Source organism: Oreochromis niloticus, linkage group LG7, assembly GCF_001858045.2.
Source record: "Oreochromis niloticus isolate F11D_XX linkage group LG7, O_niloticus_UMD_NMBU, whole genome shotgun sequence".
Lineage (NCBI taxonomy): Eukaryota > Metazoa > Chordata > Actinopteri > Cichliformes > Cichlidae > Oreochromis > Oreochromis niloticus.
In genome coordinates, this window is record NC_031972.2 from 64,035,508 (window position 1) to 64,055,177 (window position 19,670).

Below are 19,670 nucleotides of genomic sequence, written 5' to 3' on the forward strand. Positions count from 1 at the left end.
ACACCATCTTGTAATAAACAAACTCGACTTTCAAACGTGCACCCACCAACCCTTTAAACATAAGTTCTAAATTAACAGATCCTGTTCCCTTCATTTTGTTCCTCCTTGTGAGCCATATACTTATCTTCGCCTGACCTAATAAAAAATTAATCAAGCAAACCTTCCTACACTGCGCTGCAGAGTACCTCGGACCCAGGATAAAGAGACCCTCCTCCAAAACACTCCCAAGGCCAGCAAGCCACTGCCGCAGCAATGAAAAAAGGCCAGCTAGCCTGGAACAGCCAAGCCACAGGTGCTGCAGTGTTTCCTCAGTCAGACAGAAAAGACAGTGGTTCCCTGTTCGTGGATCCATATGTGCCACGTGTCTGTTCGTAGCCACGGCCCCATGCACTATCCTCCACTGGAGATCCGCACTGCGTTTCTCTATGGGAGGTTTGTACAGGGACCTCCAGCTGCCCCTCGGAGATGACCCCGAAGCCAACACACCTGACCACCGACTCCAGAACACCAGCCAACAATCCCCTGTTCAGCACCTTTACAGCCACCTCATATATGTAATATATATATATATCACGACTAAAGCACTTTCTGGATGGATGCAAACTGCATTTCGTTGCCCTGTACCTGTGACATGTGCAATGACAATAAAGTTGAATTCTATTCTATTCTATTCTATTCTATTCTATATATAGCCTTCTTTGAAATCCTTGACAGGTCACCCAGAACAGGTGTTCGAAAGGAAAGAAGAGAGCCTCCCTCCTCATCCTGCTCCCCAACTGCGGCGCAAACAGACAGCGAAGGGAAGTCAGCTGAACTTGGTTGACCACCTGCAGAGCGAGTCCAGGAAGAACACCCATGACTTCTTCCACCAGCTTCTCCAGAAAGCACAGAGACCTGATCCCAGTCTCCTGAGCCAACTTGGCAGCCGTTTTCCACTGCCCTGCCGTCCTCAGGCCCGCCAGCTTGGTAAGACCAGCATTTACGAGGAACCTCTGCACACTAGCAGTGCTGAGCATCCTACTTGGCACCAAGGGATTGTAAAAAAGAGGCTCCTCACCAACATCACCATAAAATTGAGAACAGTCTCTCTGTACTTTAAAAACAGTCTTCCAAGCAGTCAAAACAGACTGGTAAAAAACAGAGGTCTGCGAAAGGTCCATGCCAGTTAAGTCTATAAGAAACAGGTGCTTGTCATATGTAAGGTCCTTTATTCTGTGAAGCAGCGTAAATGCAGTCTTGAACCAGGGTGGTTGTTGTCTTTGATAAAGATACCATTGTGCTGTCTGAAGACGGAACAATCAAACCCTGACCCCCCTCTGACACAGGTAGAGACAGCACAGCAGACCTGATCCAGTGAAACCCTCCCTAGAAGAAATTAACCAGTCTTTTTTGTATCTCCTTGAGAAGAGAGGCTGGAGGTTCAACAACAGTAGCACGGTGCCAGAGGACATAAGCGGCCAGGTTGTTAACAACCAAAGTCCTTCCCCTGTAAGACAACTGTGGCAGGACCCAAGTCCATCGAGACAACCGGGCGGCAATTTTTTCAACAACACCCTCCCAGTTCTTCCCCTGAAAAGCATCAGTTCCCAAAAACACTCCCAAACATTTCAGTCCCTCCCTGTTCCACTGTAAGTCTGCCGGTAACACCGGCTCTTCTTCATCAACCCACCCTCCCAAAATGAAACCTTCACACTTTGACCAGTTAACCTTCGCGGAGGATGCTCGCTCATATAAGTCCAGTGTCTGTCTGAGTGTGTTAATATCACTTTGACTGGTTATAAAAACTGTAACATCATCAGCATAAGCTGACAATTTTACTGGACTTCCTGCTTCTTCAAAGGTAAAACCTGAGAGTCCCTGTCTAAGATGGTGTAAAAGGGGTTCAATGGCCAGCGTATACAACATACCAGAAAGAGGGCACCCCTGCCTGATGCCCCTCTGAGCTGGAACAGGCCGACTTAACCCTCCCCCTACCTTTAACATGACAGCAGCGTTTGAATACAACAATTTGATCCAAGAAATGAAAATGTTCCCAAACCCAAAAGCTTCTAAAGTTTTAAACAAATAATGGTGATCAACTCTATCAAAAGTTTTTTCTTGATCCAGAGATAAAAACCCCACATCCAAGTCCTTGAGCTTGGTCAGATCAATAATGTCTCGAATTAAAAACAAGTTGTCCATAATAGTCCTTTCAGGGACACAGTATGCTTGATCCACATCAACAATCATGTCAATACAGGTCTTCAACCTGTTAGAAAGACACTTTACAAGAATCTTGTAGTCCGTACAAAGCAAAGAGACAGGCCTACAATTTTTGAGCAAGCCCAGCTGCCCTCGTGCAACTTGTTGGCAAGATCCCAGTGGTCATACAGTACGTGAAAACCTCATGAATGTCCTCTCCTAGCAGCAACCAGAATTCCTGGTAAAATTCCGCAGGAAGACCATCAACTCCTGATGACCGACCACCGTTGAGTTGTTGAACCGCTGAAGACATCTCCTCAAAAGAAACAGCAGACTCCAACACAGCCGATTCAGCCTCATCCAGCCGTGGCAGCCCCACCAGCATCCTCGTCACACATTCAGGGTCACACGTGTCAGCACTAAAGAGGCTGGCATAAAAGTCAATGGCGAGCTTCCTCATTTCTACTGAGTCAGATGTCACCTTCCCATTTGGAAGCCTTAGGTGCAACATTTGGTGTGACTCTCGAACCCTTTTCTCCAGCTTAAAAAACAACCTTGTTGGGGCATCTATTTCTTTAATGGTAGAAATCCGAGTCCTTATAAGAGCACCTTTTGCTCTTTCGTGAAGAAACTTGCCCAAATCCTTCCTCCTACTGTCCCAGGTACAATTTGTATTATCTGTCCCACTTATAATCTCAGTCTCTAGCCTCTTGAGCTCTCGTTCTAAGTCCTCAAAGCAGCCCTTAACAGTGGCCGTTGCATGTGACGTGTATTGTTGACAAAAAAGCTTAATCTGTGTTTTCCCCACCTCCCACCATTGAGCCAAATTGCAAAAGTCCGTTTTCCTTAGTTTCCAGTGGCACCAGAAGTCAGAAAAAGCTCGACAGAACTCTTCGTCATGAATCAGCTGCACGTTAAAGCGCCAGTGCGAACAGATGTTAGAATGCATCAATAAAGAAATATCTGCAGTCACTAAATGATGATCTTTTCTAAAACAGGTGAAATCTCTGCTTTAACTAGTCTATTATTATACATCTGGTTGATATATAATCTATCAAGCCGAGCTGCCTTCACATTGCTCTCAGAAACTTTTACATACGTATACTGTCTGGCTGTGGGATGGAGCTTTCCCCACAAATCATTCTGAAGAATAATTGTAGACAAAAGTGAGCCCGAAGGTGGGCGGGGCTCTCCTATGTTTCTGTCAACTGAAGGGTGGGTTGTGCAATTCCAGTCCCCTCCCACCACTATTATTGAACCGCTATTTAATTTTGATAACTCATCATTAATTTTACGAAATAATCGCACACGACCCGCAGCTGAGTTATGGGCGTATACGTTCATAAAAGCAAAAGAAATTCCCTTGATGGTTGCTTTTACCACCTGTGCCCTTCCCTGCTCTATCTCACAGACAGAAACATGTGACAGGTGAAGGGGCCTAGAAAATAAAATTGCTACACCTGCACTGAGGTTGGTACCATGACTTAAAAAAGCCTGCCCACTCCAACTCATTCCCCATTCTGTCTCATTATCTATGGTGCTATGTGTTTCCTGTAAAAAGAACACATCAATGTTTTTGTTCTTGCTAAGCTCCACTAAGACTGCACGCCTTTCCCTATCCCTACCCCCATTAATGTTAAGTGTACCTACTCTCAAGCTCGCCATATAAGACAGAGAGAAGAGGAGGAGAAAAAGAGAAAAGACAGTGAGACGCTTCCAGAAAGACACCCTTAGTGCTCCAAACATTTTACTATGCTTTTAAAGGAGTTTTTCCTCGTTTTTCCCTCCTCAACTTAGTCAGGATCTTTTTAAGACGGAATCTTTTCTGTTTGCTCAACTGTTCATAACCAACAACTCTTCTTATTTTCAGAACAGATTTTATAAATAGATCGACATCTGGAAAAAACTCAGTGACTTCCACAGACTGCATGCCAAATGTCTCATCCAAAAAGCGGTTTATATCTTCTAAGGAATATGACTGCTGATGGTCTTCTTGTGAAACAATATCAGAGCATTGTGACAGGGAATCATCTTCCAACAAGTCGTCTTCCTCATTTTCTGCGCTCAAAGAACCTGAAATTACATTCGCAACACCCACCTCACTTGCCGTTGCTTTGGTGTGTCCACTGTCCTGATTTTCCTCCACACTTTCCCCGTCCTGTATGTCATCACATCCATCCTCCACCTCATTGGTCCCCTGTACTATCCCCTGTTCTTCTAGCGCAGCCTGTGGAGCAGTGGCTGCGACCTCCATTCTGTCACCCTGCGCCGCTAGCGGCTCGCCCATGACAGCGCTGCTCGTAGACGGCTGCTCGTCCGCACCGCTACGAGCCGGCTGTTCTCCCGTACCGGCATCTACAGCGCACTCCTGCTCACTTGCCCCACTAGCATGAGCCTCTTGGTCACCTGTGTCACCGCGCACCTCCTGCTCTCTGTGAGGGGAGGATGAGCGTTTATGGCCAACATCACCACACTCAAAGCACTTCATGCTACCTGCACTTGCGTAAACAGTATATAAACCATTTTCATATCTCACTTTAAACAACACTTCCAGTGTCTGCGAAGGATCGTTCAGATACATGAAGGCCTGCCTTCGTAGTGACTGAACGTGCTGCAGCCTGGCGTCTTTGCAGCCAAGACGAACAACCCTGAACCCGCTAGCAAACTTGCCAAAGCGGGTCAGTTCCTTTTCAAGCAGTTCATTCTGGATGAACGGCGGGACACCGGACACGGTGACCCGCGTAGATGGCACAAACAGTGACGAAACAGCCACAAACAAATCATCCAGAATGATCCCCCTTTCAACTAACAGGTGAATCAAGCACTCCTCATGGAGAAAGGCAACCACAGCCTTGTTCATCCGAGAGCCATAAGCTATGTTCTCATGGCCCGCCTGTTCACCAACAGCTAGCAGAACCTGCTCAACGGTGTACTGCTGGGGTGCCACCACCCTGGCCCCATGTCTAATAGACAGGGGAGGCGAACCCTCACTAGGGAGGGACGCCATGACTCAAGGTAAAACTGGCCAATTAACTAAAATTCTTCACTTCACACAACACAATGAAATAAACGTGCCTTACATGGACAACTGGAAAAAATTGTCCATGCATTTGTGTCATCGCGTTTAGATTATTGTAATTCCCTGTTTACCAGCTTGGATAAATCATCTCTTTCTCGCCTCCAAGCTATACAAAACGCAGCAGCCAGACTACTAACTCGCTCTAGCGAGCGAGCTCACATCACTCCTATTTTATGTTCTTTACATTGGCTCCCAATAGATTTTAGAATTCGTTTTAAAATTATTGTTTTAACGTACAGAGCACTAAATGGCCAGGCCCCAGATTATTTATCCAAGCTTCTCACAAAACACGCTTCTGCTCGCCGTCTCCGCTCTCAGACTCAGAGTTTGTTGGTTGCTCCCCGAACACGACTGAAGACGAAAGGGGGCGGAGCCTTTCAGTCTGTGGCACCAAGGCTGTGGAACAGTCTACCTCTACAACTACGTTTGGTTGACTCTGTGGAATCCTTTAAAAAACAGTTAAAAACTTTACTGTTTAAACAAGCTTTCTGTTGACCAATGCTTTTTACATTTTTATATTTTTAATTTACATTTAAACTCTATATTGTGTATATTGTGCATTTTGCTATTTATCGTACTGTTTATTTTAATCTCTGTGTGCAGCGCTTTGTGACTACCTGTCTATGAAAAGCGCTTAATAAATAAACTTTACTTACTTACCTACCTTTTAACCACCCATAAGCCCAAAGTTTTCTGGAAAAAAACAGTCCAAACGTCCCAAACTCACTCAGCAGCTCCACGCACTCACCACACACACCTTCACACATCCATTCACTCACACTCCCAGCATGCAGTGCAGGAAGGAGAGGAGAGGAGAAGAGAGGAGTCTATGGCAGAAAGCACCTCTGCATTTTTAAACATGGTCTGCACTCACCAACATACAATCTCTTATTCTCTCTGCTTTATCAGTTTCTGTCCAACACCCATTTCACTGTCATGATTCACACAGAACAGCTCGATTAGAGGCGGCACATATAGGACAAAGCTTTGCTGAGCACATTGGCTCCAAGTCTGGATTCAGATTTTCAGTCCATCTGATTCAAGCTTGTATTTATATAAAGTGGTGTGATTTTTTTAAACCAGTAAGAGGAGGAGAAAATTAGGCTTGACTATTATTATAATGTTAAATTCCAAAAGCAAGGAGCAAAAAAAATTCCATTTTCTTTGAAAATGTTTCTTCAGTGTATTTGTCAGTATGGAGTCTCTTTCACCCTCTTCCACTTTCTCCTGCTCTCACTCGCTCCATTGTAAGTGTCACAGCAGGGCGCCCGTGCCTTTTGACTGGGAGGTGAATAGAAAGGAGTTAGAAAAACCAACTGAAGACTCCGGCACTAAAAAGAACCATTGGTAGGCCTATAGTAGGGAGCGCTACAAAGACCTGGCAGAGTGTTTAATAAAAAAGGAACACAACACAAGCAGCTTGTTCTGTTGAAGGCTCCATGCTCTGAGGACAATGCACATTAGTCTGGGTCCAGGCTGCATGTGTGGCTGTGTGTGCACGCACAGACAAAAGCCAAGCGAGCTAAAGATATCAATCAATCATAAAAAACAAGAGAGAAAGGTTCATGTATTAAAGAGTAATGCACATTAAAAAATAGGAATCCTAGAGCAATCTCAGACAAGCAAGAAAAAGAAGCTTGATTTAACCTTTTACCTTTAACCTGTCCTAAAACTCAACCTCAGAGGGTTAAACAAGGTCAGACCTGGAGATACAAATGTCTCTCACACACACAGAGTCCTCGCGTTTCCCAAACGCCATCTTTCCAACAACCGTGTGTGTGTGTGTGTGTGTGTGTCAGATAGAGAAAGGCAGAGGCCTGCCCAATAAATATATTATGCATCAGCCAGGTGTGCAGAGGGGCGCTGCTAATTGCCCCCACCACTAATGTTTAATGTACAGAATATGAAGAAGTATGAAGCAGGGTGAGATCACTGAGGGAGGGAGGTTGTTAGAAGGCAAAGGAGCCGAAGAAGGGAAGGAGGCTAAAGGGAAGACGAGGAGGACCGAACAGACCAAACAGAGTGTGCATTTCTGTTTGTAATGTTAGCGTTCTTGTTCTTATGCCGGGACCTCGCAACGCCTCATAGATATCATGGAAGATAACGGACATATCGATGGATCACTGAAGTTACTGCAACACCTAAGGATCCAATAAGCTCCAACTAAGACAACACAAACTACAATACAAAAGACTAGTCAAACACCCCAAAGCCTTCAGAAAAACAGAACAGGCAAAAAAGTGAGCGAACAAAGAATGAGCCTATAAGAGACTGAAAGACAAGCTTAAACACACACATGCACACACAGACTGTAGGAAACTTAGAAGGGTCCAAGTCCTCTGAGACCATCTCGTGGTGGGGGATACGGGCTTGGCAAGCAGGGCCTGGAACGGCTGTGTGTGTGTGTGTGTAGTCACACAGCATCATCTTTCTCTTCTTAAAAGCTGAGGGCACAGGCATGCACCGAGCTCAGCTACACTGTGACACGCACACACACAAGCACGCGTGTGTGTCTCCAGAGGGGTGGGTGTGTGTTAAGGTCCAGTGAGTTCGCAGCTGATAAACGAGGCTAGCTAAGCCGCTACAATGGCACAGTCCTGGCCCATGACGCCCCATTCTCACACACACACACACACACACACACACACACACAGAACCACACCAGGCTGGCCGCTGATAAGGAGTTGTCACTGGCATACACACACCTCACTGAGGGACTTCACCCTTTCTAGACACACACACACACACACACACACACACACACACACAATAAAACCTAACCAAGCCTACCGGATGACATGACCTTCTCTCATCCATTATTTCAAACAAAACCCAAATTTCCCGCTCTGCCTGATGAGGAACGGTTCCTATACTCTTTGATTTATGAAGTCATTCATCACTGGAACACTTAAGGACAGAAGTCTCATGAGTGGAACAAAAAAAATTAACAGTGAAAACAAACACAGGGTGTTAAATAATAAAATATCCAATATGATAAAGATAAACAGTAACCCAGCAAACTTTATATGTGCTCCATTTAAAACTGTTGTACAGGTTATATTATATGCAGAGTGTAAGGATGCACTGATTCTGGAACTGAAGCAGGTTTTATGTGTTGATTCTAGCTAACAAAGGAAAGGAAACATCTTTCAGCTCCTCCTCAAACCATCTTTGAAGATCACATCATCTGTAGATGTCCCCGTATTTACTGATATGAGCCAGTCAATAAGACCAAAACAAACAGAGAGGTTCACTCGTATGACATCAACACAAACTCGAGCGTCTTAGTTTGACTACATTTATATAAAAGAAAAAAAACCATGTTTAATTACAGTAACACTACAGGTTACGGTCACATGCAACATTATGAGCTCTGTTCTGTTCGAGTGTCCTGGACAGTCCTGACACTGAAGCAGCTAAAGGGAACCCAGCCCTCAGTACTCTTTATTATTTAAACCTGCACTTTTGTTCTGTGTGTAACCAAAAAGGAATATTCTGTTTGTTTATATTCTGAGCTTTCAATTGTGTCGTAATTTGATTCTAATTGAGTGCAAATCAACATGAGCCCATTACATTCAATGCGTGCTACTGCTGGGCTCCACCAATCACCAATTACATTAGCTTGTTTTGTCCCATTAAAAAAAAAAAAAACAACTACCAAAAACTCAAATCCACCCCCCGCCGAGCAGTCAATGGAATTTTTAACAAAGCTTTCTGAAAGCTATTTAATGGTTCAGCAAGCCTTAATGCAAAGCCTCGACGGGCTTTCATACAGGAGTAACTCCGTGTGGCTGTATACACGCTGATTGGACTATTTTGTACTGTTAGAAACAGTGTCAACAAACAAACAAAGCAGATCTAATACCAAAGCTAAAAAACATGGTTGTTTTCAGGTCACATGTGCAGGGTGTCTGAATTTTATGAGAGCCAGTCGCCTCATGAAAGTCTGCGAGCTTTGCCAAAGAGTAAAAGTGCTCTAATGTCAAAGCCAGATGGGAAGAGGAGAAAGAAAAATAGACGGGAAAGTGAGAGTGGATGAGAAATGAGAAAATAACTGTACTGTATTATACACACAGCACACAATCCTTCATACTGACACTGCTGGCAGATATTGAGACGATGCTGGGCTTTAACCAAAGTGCGAGGGCATGTGCGTAATGTCAGTGAACAGCGCTGTCAGAAAAATGGAATTTCTACCTTGACAAATATTCACTGTTCATTTTGAAATCAGAGGAAATGTTTTTAAAGGTTTGAGAGAAACACAACGAGGTTCTAATGAGCTACGAACTGCAGGTCAAAGGTGCGGCGTGTATTTAGATCACATGACCTGCTGTTTATTGATACTTTCATTTTGCCTTTGTGGGAGCAGGATGATCAAAAACGAGCTCACTGCCTCGTAACTCAGTGACATTTCCAGTCACAATTCACTTTTAGCCATTCGGTGGGTTGGCAGCTGTTAATTTCAAGTCTTGAGCAGTTAATTGACAATAACTTTAACTCCAGGCAATGAATAATTACCATCCTAGAGTTTCTTATTACATTTAAGCCATGTACTTACAGGAATTATTATGCATCCCCTACTAGCGTGATTGAAGCAAGATGTATCATTAGTCCGTTCTGTGATTAGTCAATCAACATAATGTGAAGCCATTCTGATGATGAATTATTTAAGTGATTTTTCTGAGCACAAAAGCCGAGCGTTTCCTGCACCAAGACTCTCCGGTGGGTGGATTTGCAGCATTTCTTCGTGTTACATTAAAGTAATTGCAGTGTCTGGGAAAACTGTGATGAACATTTTATCTTCATTGAATGAGACCTGCTGTGATATACGGTCTTGAGAAAGCAGCGCTCACAAAAAGAGAGCTGGAGGTGGTAGAATCAAAGATGCTAGGAAGGCAAGGCTGAGGCGGTTCGGACACGTGCAGAGGGACAGTGGATGTAGCAGACAAAGGATATCGAATGTAAAGCTGCTGTGGAGGACATGTAGAGATGCTGGGGAGGCAGATGATCCACTGTGGCGACCCCTGAAGGGGGCAGCCCAAAGAAGAGGAGGATCCAGCAATAACTTCCAGCTACAGTGTCAATATGATGTCAGTCGGCTGAACACAGGCAGTAATTATTAGATGGAAGATCAGTTTACACACACACTGGTGAAAGGCAGATGAAAACGAGAAGGGTGCGACGGAGAAAGGAGGAGATGGAGTGGAAAAGATGTCATTAGCCTAGAAGAGCTTAGCTCGGCGCACACCAACACCGAGCCCGACCTCCCCTACTCGCCCTCTCGGTCAAAGCGCTGCTTTGGCTCGACCAACCGCAACAACGCTCTGTACAGACCAAAAGTAAGTGCTCCACTTCTCTCCCCTGCCCCGCCCCTTCCAATCTTCCCGCTCTCCTCCATCTCCCTGTCACATGCGCTCAACTCCCGTTTAATGTCCTGCAAATGAAGCGGATTTATTAATGTGTAATTAAGTAATAATCATCACTACATAATGCATGAGAGACTCAAGGGGCTAAGAGCTGAGCGAGAGAAAGAGGAGAGAGATAGCATAGCGAGGCTGCTGGAGCAGACAGAGAAGAAGAGAAGGAGATTTCTGCAGCCTCGCCTCGCTAAAGACACATTAAAAACGGATTAATCCACTGAAATAATATTTTGATAAGAGCAAAGCTGCTCTCTTTCATTTCTTCCTCCTTTTTCTCTCACCCCATCGGCGAGCTTCACGGCCCGTCGTCACACCATTAGTCTGCGTTCAATTAACAAACTCCAATTAGTCGAGTCCCCTCACTTCTAACAAGGCCTAATCACTTTAAAGGCTACGCTGGTCAAGCAAGAACACTGTGGCTGTGTTAAATCAGAGAGAGGAACACGAGGACTGGTTTGACTGGTTGTCTTCAATATTACTGTTTGATTATATGGGTGTGTATGACGAAGATGTCTCATCATTACAAAGTACAATGAAAAGCTCTTAGCAAATCTTATTCATGGCAATCGGATCAAAGTTTTTTTTATTTTAATGGCAAATAAAAAATAATAAAATTAATTTCCCGTTTATATTTACAACAGTCTGAACCACATGTTGACAACATGTCACCAGCAGGCAGGAAAAAGTCGGAATGTCAATAGAAAAAAAAAACAAAACAGGAACCTAATTGGTTAACGGTCCCGATTTCCCTGTTCAGATAAATTCGGACAAACGATAACTAGAAATTGATTTATCACCCATCGGCTCGCACAGCCACCAGGTGGCTGGCAGGAGACGGATAAGGTGGATTTCGTCCTTGTTGCTGTTTCGGTATGCCTGGCTGGCCAGTAACCCCAGTCTGAGCCAGCCAGCCAGTCAGAGTTGGGTGAGCAGGTGAAAGACAGACAAACATGAAAACACAGATAATCCCCCCGGTGATGCTCACCTCATCCTGGCCTCCATCACTCCCTCCCTCTTGCCCGCTCACCTGCTATGTGCCACTGCACTGGCCCCAAACACCTTTCCTCCCTCTACCTTTTACCCTTCGCCTCCTCTTTTCTCCATCTTCCCGCAATGCCCAGTCTTGCCAAGCTGTCAGTGGGGCAAGGTGTGGAGGGGAGATAGCAACATGCATGTACACACAGATGACTGAGTACGCAAAACACATGGTGCTTATGCGAGCTACAGTACAAGGGCCGTGTTACCTTTGTGGTGGTCGTCAGCCTCAGCTTTGCTCTGCTCTGCTTCGCTTGGCTGCCTGACTAAAGCTAAGCTCTGGTTATCCAGGCTGCCTTAGCGACACACACACACACACACACACACACACACACACACACACAGGCTTCGTGTGCATGATGCATACAAACACACACAAAACATTTAGATCTTGCAAGAATAATCACACATACACACACAATGCAACGATGGAGCAGCAGTCACTGGCCAACTGTGCCGAGTATCAACAACACTACAACTGTATTCAACCCACGTTTCACAGAATGATTAATGCAGTGCAATTTACTGTAAAAAGACAAGAAATATCAACAAGTGACAGGAAATTTATTATAAAAAACTGCCACGCCAGAATAATCTCTCTAAACTGTTTTAATGGTGTTATCATCCAATCTGTGAACAAGATGGGAATCAGAGGTGCAGAACCAAAACCACACATGCAGTGTTTTCTGCAGCATACTTGACAAACACACGTCAAACCCAGCTTCACTTTTGGAACGCTTCCTTTATAAAATTCAAAATCCAATTATTTTTATTGGATAGGCGTAGTTATTCCTCAACAGTTCCATTTGTATTATAGCAACAGAGATGGGCCGCATGCATCAACTAAAAATCGAAACAGGCTTCAGAGTAGATTCCTGAGTGCATCTGGAGGACAGTGACGATCACCTCGTCTTCCATATGTAAACCCTGCTTCCCTGGATGGAATGACAAACAGCAGTCTTATTTTTCTTCCCTGTACATATCACCCACATTATCAGAAACAGCCCTCGAGCGAACACACGTTCTGTCAGGACATCCTGTGTGGCCCTCCTGCTATCGACAAATTAATCTCACGCCGCCTCCGATGAAACAGGCTTATCCTGGGAACCTGTAGGAGAGGCTGAAATCTGTCGATGAAAGTCATGCTGTTAATCAAACTAACCGCCCGGTTCGAATCACTGTCAGAAACCCACTCGCTTCCTAGACAGTCCCAGAAAGGAAAGGCCTGCATGGTGGTGGAAATGGGGGAGGGGGTGGCGACCACATGGTCAGCTCATCCCGTTGCCCATCTGGGTCCCATAAAGGAAACACGGAGGCCAAGGACACCACATGCCCCCATGCATGATGCCCACTCACCCATGCACAGCAATGAATACCATTTTTATGATAATGGGGAAAACTGAGGCCTCCTTTTGCAAAATGAAGAAAGATTTTTTTTTTTCTTTCAATCCATCTTACAGAATAAAGACTTTGGCAAACTTTTAGAAAATCAAACCCTGAATTCCAGCTTCACATGTATGCCTGGGTAGATTTTCAATATCTCAGGAAAGCCTGCAATTATTTAGAAACAGTGCAAACGCATACACACCACCGTGGACTTTATCTCTCTTATGATGTTGCAGTTTTAAACATTTGAAGAGAAAATGTGCAAGAAAAAAATTGCTTGAGCCAATTTTATAGTAATGAAAATAAACACGAGTGACCCGAGGACACGCAGAGTGGGGACCAAGAGATTTCATTTGGGTCAAACAGTCAAATATATTAATACAAAGCAGCATCTCAGCACCAGCTGAATTTTTTAAATCACAGATTATTAATTAAGCCAATCACAACATCCCACTGTCAGAAACAGACCAGCGATCGCGTGGACCTGACACTGTGTCAGAACCCCACGGAGCACACTGAGAGGTTCCGGTTAAATTCACTTGAACGGTGCCGTAGCCAGCAGCTGCATGCAATTAAAAAACCAAAATCAAACCGAGCCCGTGCTGTAAAACTACACGCGGACTAAACGATCCAACAGAAGGCATCTCGGTCACGGTGGCGGGCTGCTCTCCTCCACAGTGCCCGTGGACATGAAGTAGCCCGTAAACACTTTCTTACCTTTCACGGAGCGAGGTTTGGCCTGTTTGCGTCTCGACATCTCTGCTCCGGGGCTGCGTTCTTCGTTCTTGAGTTGGTTTGTGTTCCGTTACAGGCGGACACGGTCCGGCTGTCCGTCCTCCCGCACTCCGCCGCTGCTCCTCCGCCTGTTGCAATGCGGCAGCTTCAGTCTCTGAGAGCGAAGCGGCCCTTGGTCCAAACACGCCGGGACTGAGTGGGGGGAACCTGTGGAATAAACGAGGGGAGAACTTCCCGTCGTTGCGACAGCGGCTTTTTAAATGTCTTCTCGCGTCGTCTTCTCCGGTGAAGCCCGAGCGCACTGACGGACCAGGGCGCGAGCTGCCGCCCACGCGCGAGGCAAACACCTGAGCAGGTCCCGAGCTGTGTTTAGAGGGGAGAAAAAGTGACAGCGGGAACCTTCGGGTGCGCGGAGCCCCGGAGGCGGTGAGAATGTTTGGGAAATTGCTTTGGAAATGAACCGTGGCTTCTTCCCCAGCGCTCGCTTCGTCTTCGACGCGCTTTGTTTGACTTTATCGAAACTATTTCGCGCTGCGTTTCCCTCCAGGAACCGAGCAGCCTTCTGCGTTCCGTCCTGATAGTCTACACTAGGCAGTGGTGGTCTGGTGGCATGGACATTGCGCTCTTCCCCTGCATCTCCACCCCGCGGGGAATGCTGCTTTTACAACCCACGCTTTCTTTCTGTTAATATTTCCCAGTGTCCTAACGGCGGTGTTAACAGCAGCCCAGTATTTCTATGAGTCTAACCCTTCGCTAGCCTCTGTCTCCCTGCTTTTTCTTTGTCCTGACTCTGGCTACCAGTCTCCCTCCTCCTCCTCTGCCTGCCTCTGCTGGCGGGGCTGCGGCGCAGACACACATAATAAAGCCAAGGCAGGCAGTGCTTGGCTGGAAATGTAGCCGCGTCCCAGCAGGGGGATGTGAGAGAAGGGTCCCGGCGGGGGAGCGCTCTGATCCCGCAGGGAGCAGCTCGGCACAGCCCGGGTTGGCTGAGGCAGAGAGGCAGGAGAGAGGCAGGCTGTGCTGACGGGGAGAGAGAGGAGGCGTGGAGAGAGTTAGGCAACAGCGCCCAGCTGTGGCCGAGCGGCACAACTACACCGGGGGCTCTGAGAGTCGAGAGGGAGGAGACGGAGCTGGATTGAAGCGCGTAAGAGGTAACCGAGGCTAATAGCGCGGGGTAATCAGTACCGGTGATTGCGTGACATCACCAAGGTGACAGGAAACAAGACCGTGACGACATCACTTTGCAGCAGTGTTCCTCTGACATGTTGATCCAAAAATTTAGCCAACAGAGGACAGTGATTATGTTTTTGACGAGTAAAGTAACTAAATCTTGTAGACATTGTTTTTTACTTTCAGTTCTCGGTGTGCCTTTTCTGTAACATCATGATTCTGCAGCTAAATTCATTTTGAACATTTCCTTCTTCTTCTGTGATCGTTAAACATCCCACCGTCCTCTCAGTGCAGGCGTGTTTTGAAGGTTTACGTCTATGACAGAGAAGCATGAGCGTACCAGGCAGATTCATTCATTCAACCATAAAATGTTTTCACGTTTATCTCTGTGTTTATGTCTTTACAGGAGCTTCTGCCTTTCAGCCTATCCGTTTAGGCCGAGCAGCACAGTTTCCACACTTTCAATGGACACTTTATGAAATTAAATGTCTGCTGTTGTCCGTTTACGTGTTTACAAAAGCGTGGATCTCCATCAGAGGTTTAAATTCTCCTGAGCTACTTTGTTCAAGAAACAAAAGGTGGTGGTGTTTAGGATACGCGCATGGCCTTTTTCTGCGTTCGCGCGGTGAAAATAAGTCATTCGACTTACTGTAAAGACATAATTCAATTAGCCACACAAGTGTGTGCAATGATGTGAATATGTGTGTGTGCGTCGGTCTGTGTTTGTGTGTCTTCTTTGGAGCTCCTTTTATTTCCAGTGAAGAAAAGAGGGACATGTCTGTGGACAATGTAAGGCAGACAAAGAGGGAAAAATGAAAATCACTGGGTGCTTTGTTCTTGGCTCTGTGCTCCAACCGAGCGCTCTCTGACCGCAGCTGAGCTTTTCCATGTTCTCCCTCTCTCTCCCTGACTTCCCCTCTCCTGTCTCGCTCTGGTTGTCATGGATAGCTGGGTAACGTGGAGCTCCCTGTGTTGACCAGCAGGACCGCAGATTGAGCCTCCCTGCCCCCCAGCCCACCCCGTCTTCCCATGGAGAGACAGGGCAGCCTTTAAGATTGACCCCCCGCTGGAGTTTGCAAGGGTTTGGGGCGGGGGGAGTTTTCGTCTCTGTGCACTCCATACCCTCCCTCGTCTCCCTCTTCCTCACCCTCCAACCTTCACCCTTCCCTCCAAATGAAACGAGTGCACGCCAGGAGACCCGTGTGTGTGTGTGTGTGTGTGTGTGTGTGTGTGTGTGTGTGTGTGTGTGTGTGTGTGTACGTGCACGTAAAGCTCCCCCAGTGTGACGGCTGCTGGCACGGAGGGGCAAAAGCCCTCGCTCAGCGGTCGGTCCTCCTTCCACCCCTGTCCCCCCTCCTCGTTTCTGCCGGTAAATACAAAGAGTGGGAAAAAAGCCCACATTACAAGCTCCTTAAGGGTCAAGGACAGGCCCCACTCTGAATAGCTTCTAAGAGTCGTATTGTTGATTCACATAGCCAGCGATTACACCCTCTGTCATCTCCACACGGATTTGGCTTTTTTATATACACAACAAGAGAACATCAAGTAGCAGCCACTGAATAAGTCGGCCAACAGACGTGCGGTGGGAATTGATACAGACAGCACATCAATGGAATAAACCGGGGGCAGATGTAGAATTACAGCCACAAAATGGGGATTTGGCTTAAAGATTTCATACCTCAACAGCAGTCGCTTTCACAGCCATGTGGAATGTGAGAGCGCTGAGATTATGACACAGAAATGTAGGTGCCAGAATTATGTGGATTTTTTAATAAATGCATTCTGTATATGTTACATTGTGTCTGTGAAACAACAAGAAAAACCTACCTTTGATGCACTTGTCCAAACAAATCGGTGCAGTGTCTGTGTGAGGTTTGTGGGTTTGAAGGCCGAAAAAAGGATAACTTTACATGTTTGTTGTCATGTGCTGCTTTAGAGCTTCTAAGCAATGTAGTCGTAAAGATTTCCTTATTGATATAAACTTGAGGACGAGCATCTGAGTGGCCTGTATGAAAAAATAGAAACATTTCATGGTTTTCATTTCAGTATTTCTGATCATAACCGGATCAGAAATACTGTGGACACCGTCTGCACTTTGGATAATAAGACAAGGATGTCATCAGCACCAGTTATATTTCTCAGAGTAGTACTAAAAACATTTAACCCATCTGATACTGAAGTTATTAACTCGCACGACAAAATGAGATTTACACTCCTGTTATTCTGATTTTGTGGTTTTATTGTAATGAACCTCTTTCACTTTGTGCACTCGAGTCTCAGTTCAGTTCTCACAGTGGTCAGTCTGTGTGACAAAGACGCTACGTCGGCAGCTGTCGCCACAGCGTGCACCACAGGCTGAACAGTCGAAGTTTATAAACTTAACCCTTTCATGCATGGTGGTCACTACAGTGGACGCATTCAAAGGCCGTTTTCTTGTATTTGTGTCAGTGTTGATGAAACACTTGCACATAAGTACATGTTTAGAAAAAGAAGTTCAAAAATCTTCCTGATTGATGTTGTGATAATTCATGCATGAAAGGGTTAAAGCAACTGGCCTGTGATATTGTTGCAAAGTTCAGGTACATTGCATATTCCTCTTTTTTTAGTGTTTGTTTATAAGATTTAAAGTTCAAAACGACATGAAATCACACAAGACAAAGGAAAAGATTAAAAAACAACATCCAAGCACAGAGAAACAAACAAACACACCGCTCAGTCAGTCCAAGTTCACAGATCGTTCACGGAGTCCAAAAGGTGTGAGGAGCAAGTCCAGGAAGGAATCAGTGTAGTTTTACACAAAGTGCAGTCAAATTATGTTAATATGATTGAGAAAAGGCCCAGATTTCAACAAATGTAAAGCGAATGCCAGTCAGACCATAGAGAACCTCCTCAATATACAAACATGAAGCATCTCACGCAGCCAAACCCTAAACGAGGGAGGAGAGGGTGATTCCAGGCTTTGCCAGTGAGGTTGGGGAGCAGCCTAGCACAGCAAGTATACCATCTGACTTTACTTTTAGGTCATGAAGCAGGTTATATATGTTAAACATTTCTTCCTAGAAACTCCAGAGTGTAGGGCAGGACCAGAAAAGGGGACCAATGGCTCCTTCCACTGCTTTGTGTTCATCACATAATAAGGAAACAGACAACATATTTCTAAGTCAGCAAGTTGTGCTTTATTTCATACTTCAACCATGATAAACAATCAGATTATGTTTGTTCTGACTCCAAACAAACAAAATGAAAATATATGCAATTGGATTACTTCAACACTCTCATGTATGTAACAAATAATGGACGTGTTATTGGTAAAATGTTAAAAGTCATCCCTGTAAGACCCAGCCCATCGAATAGTAGTAGAAAATTCAGAATTTTTGGACCTGAGATGTTTATTAACCCTCATAACAAAATCCACAAAATGTTTTTGCTGTATCATGTTGTGTATGATATCTTTTTTATATATTATTATATATTTTTGTATCACATTTGATACATTGGGCATTTTTGGCAACTTTTTGTTAACAACAATGTTTAGACAAAAAAAAGAGTTTTGTCCATAACATTTTGAAATTATGGCAAGTATTGATCATGTTGATGAGACAGAGGTCTCAGAAACTCATGTATCAAATATGATACAAAGGGCATTACAGGGTTAATTAAATAGAGAAATGTCTGTAATGGTGCTGCTCTGTTGGCAACAAAAGAGATGATAACTGTGTTTTCCTCGACCTCGTAGGCTCACAGGTTCAAATCAAAACCAGTCAGCAGTCTTTACAGCTCCATGGACCTCGCATGTTCTCAGAGAGTCAGGTTTGCCTTCTGCATTTGTCACATAGACTCTACATAAAAGATGGATGTAGCCACCATCAATCACCCAGTGGTTTGCTAAGCTCAATTCCCAGTTTCAGACTGGGTGGAGACATGAACCCAACCTAGTACCAAGTACCAACCCCAAGTCTGGATAAATGGTGTCAGGAACAAGGTTATTATCGTTAACGAAAACTAACGAAATAACGAAAACTAGAAGTGAAAAAACATTTTCGTTAACGGAAATAAAAATAAAAACAAAAAAAGGAAAAATAACTAAAACTGTAATGAGTGTTCACAAAACTAACTAAAATTAACTGAATTTATAGCAAAAATGCGTTTAGTTTTCGTTGATGTGTGCGTGTCATACAATAGTCAAGGGTGAAAATGAAGTTTAGTTTCCAGGTTTTTTTCTTGCTGTGTCTCATTATGCCAGCAGGTGGCAGTACGTTAGTCGAGTCGTCTGTCTTGCTGCTCCGTCCACGCGCAGAATCATGTCAGGAAAAGTCTGGAGAAAGCGCCAGAGTCCAATTTGGGATTACTTTGAATATGACTGTGTTTTGGATAAAGCAAATGTCTTGTAGTGGAAAGAGACAAATTATGAGGGACATTTCTAAAGGGAAAAAAATCCCACAAACCTTAAAGTGCACTTGAAAAGCTCACACAAGAAGGCTAACCTAGCCTAGCTTACCTGGAGAAGGTAAGGGAGCACGCCCAACCCTCATCCCCAGAAACAGAAGCTAACACCAGGCAAGGCAGCGTGATGCATCCCGAGACAACAGGACTGGGATATCTACATAACTGTGTGAGTCAATTGCCTTAACACCCAGTGCTGCAAGAGTTAATAGTCTCATTGG

General features: G+C 45.0%; 1 protein-coding gene across 5 annotated transcripts in view; it reads right to left on the bottom strand.

Annotated features, from left to right (window-relative positions):
* The window catches only part of znf423 (zinc finger protein 423), a 131,345-nt gene extending 116,534 nt beyond the window's left edge, over positions 1 to 14,811 (bottom strand). For all 5 annotated transcript variants that reach the window (XM_019361973.2, XM_005463055.4, XM_005463054.4 and 2 more), the window contains exon 1: positions 13,819 to 14,811. In XM_019361973.2, coding sequence (XP_019217518.1) covers positions 13,819 to 13,858 — 40 coding nt within the window. In that variant the 5' untranslated portion in view covers positions 13,859 to 14,811. The remainder of the gene's footprint in view (positions 1 to 13,818) is intronic.
* Positions 14,812 to 19,670: the final 4,859 nt, after the last annotated feature.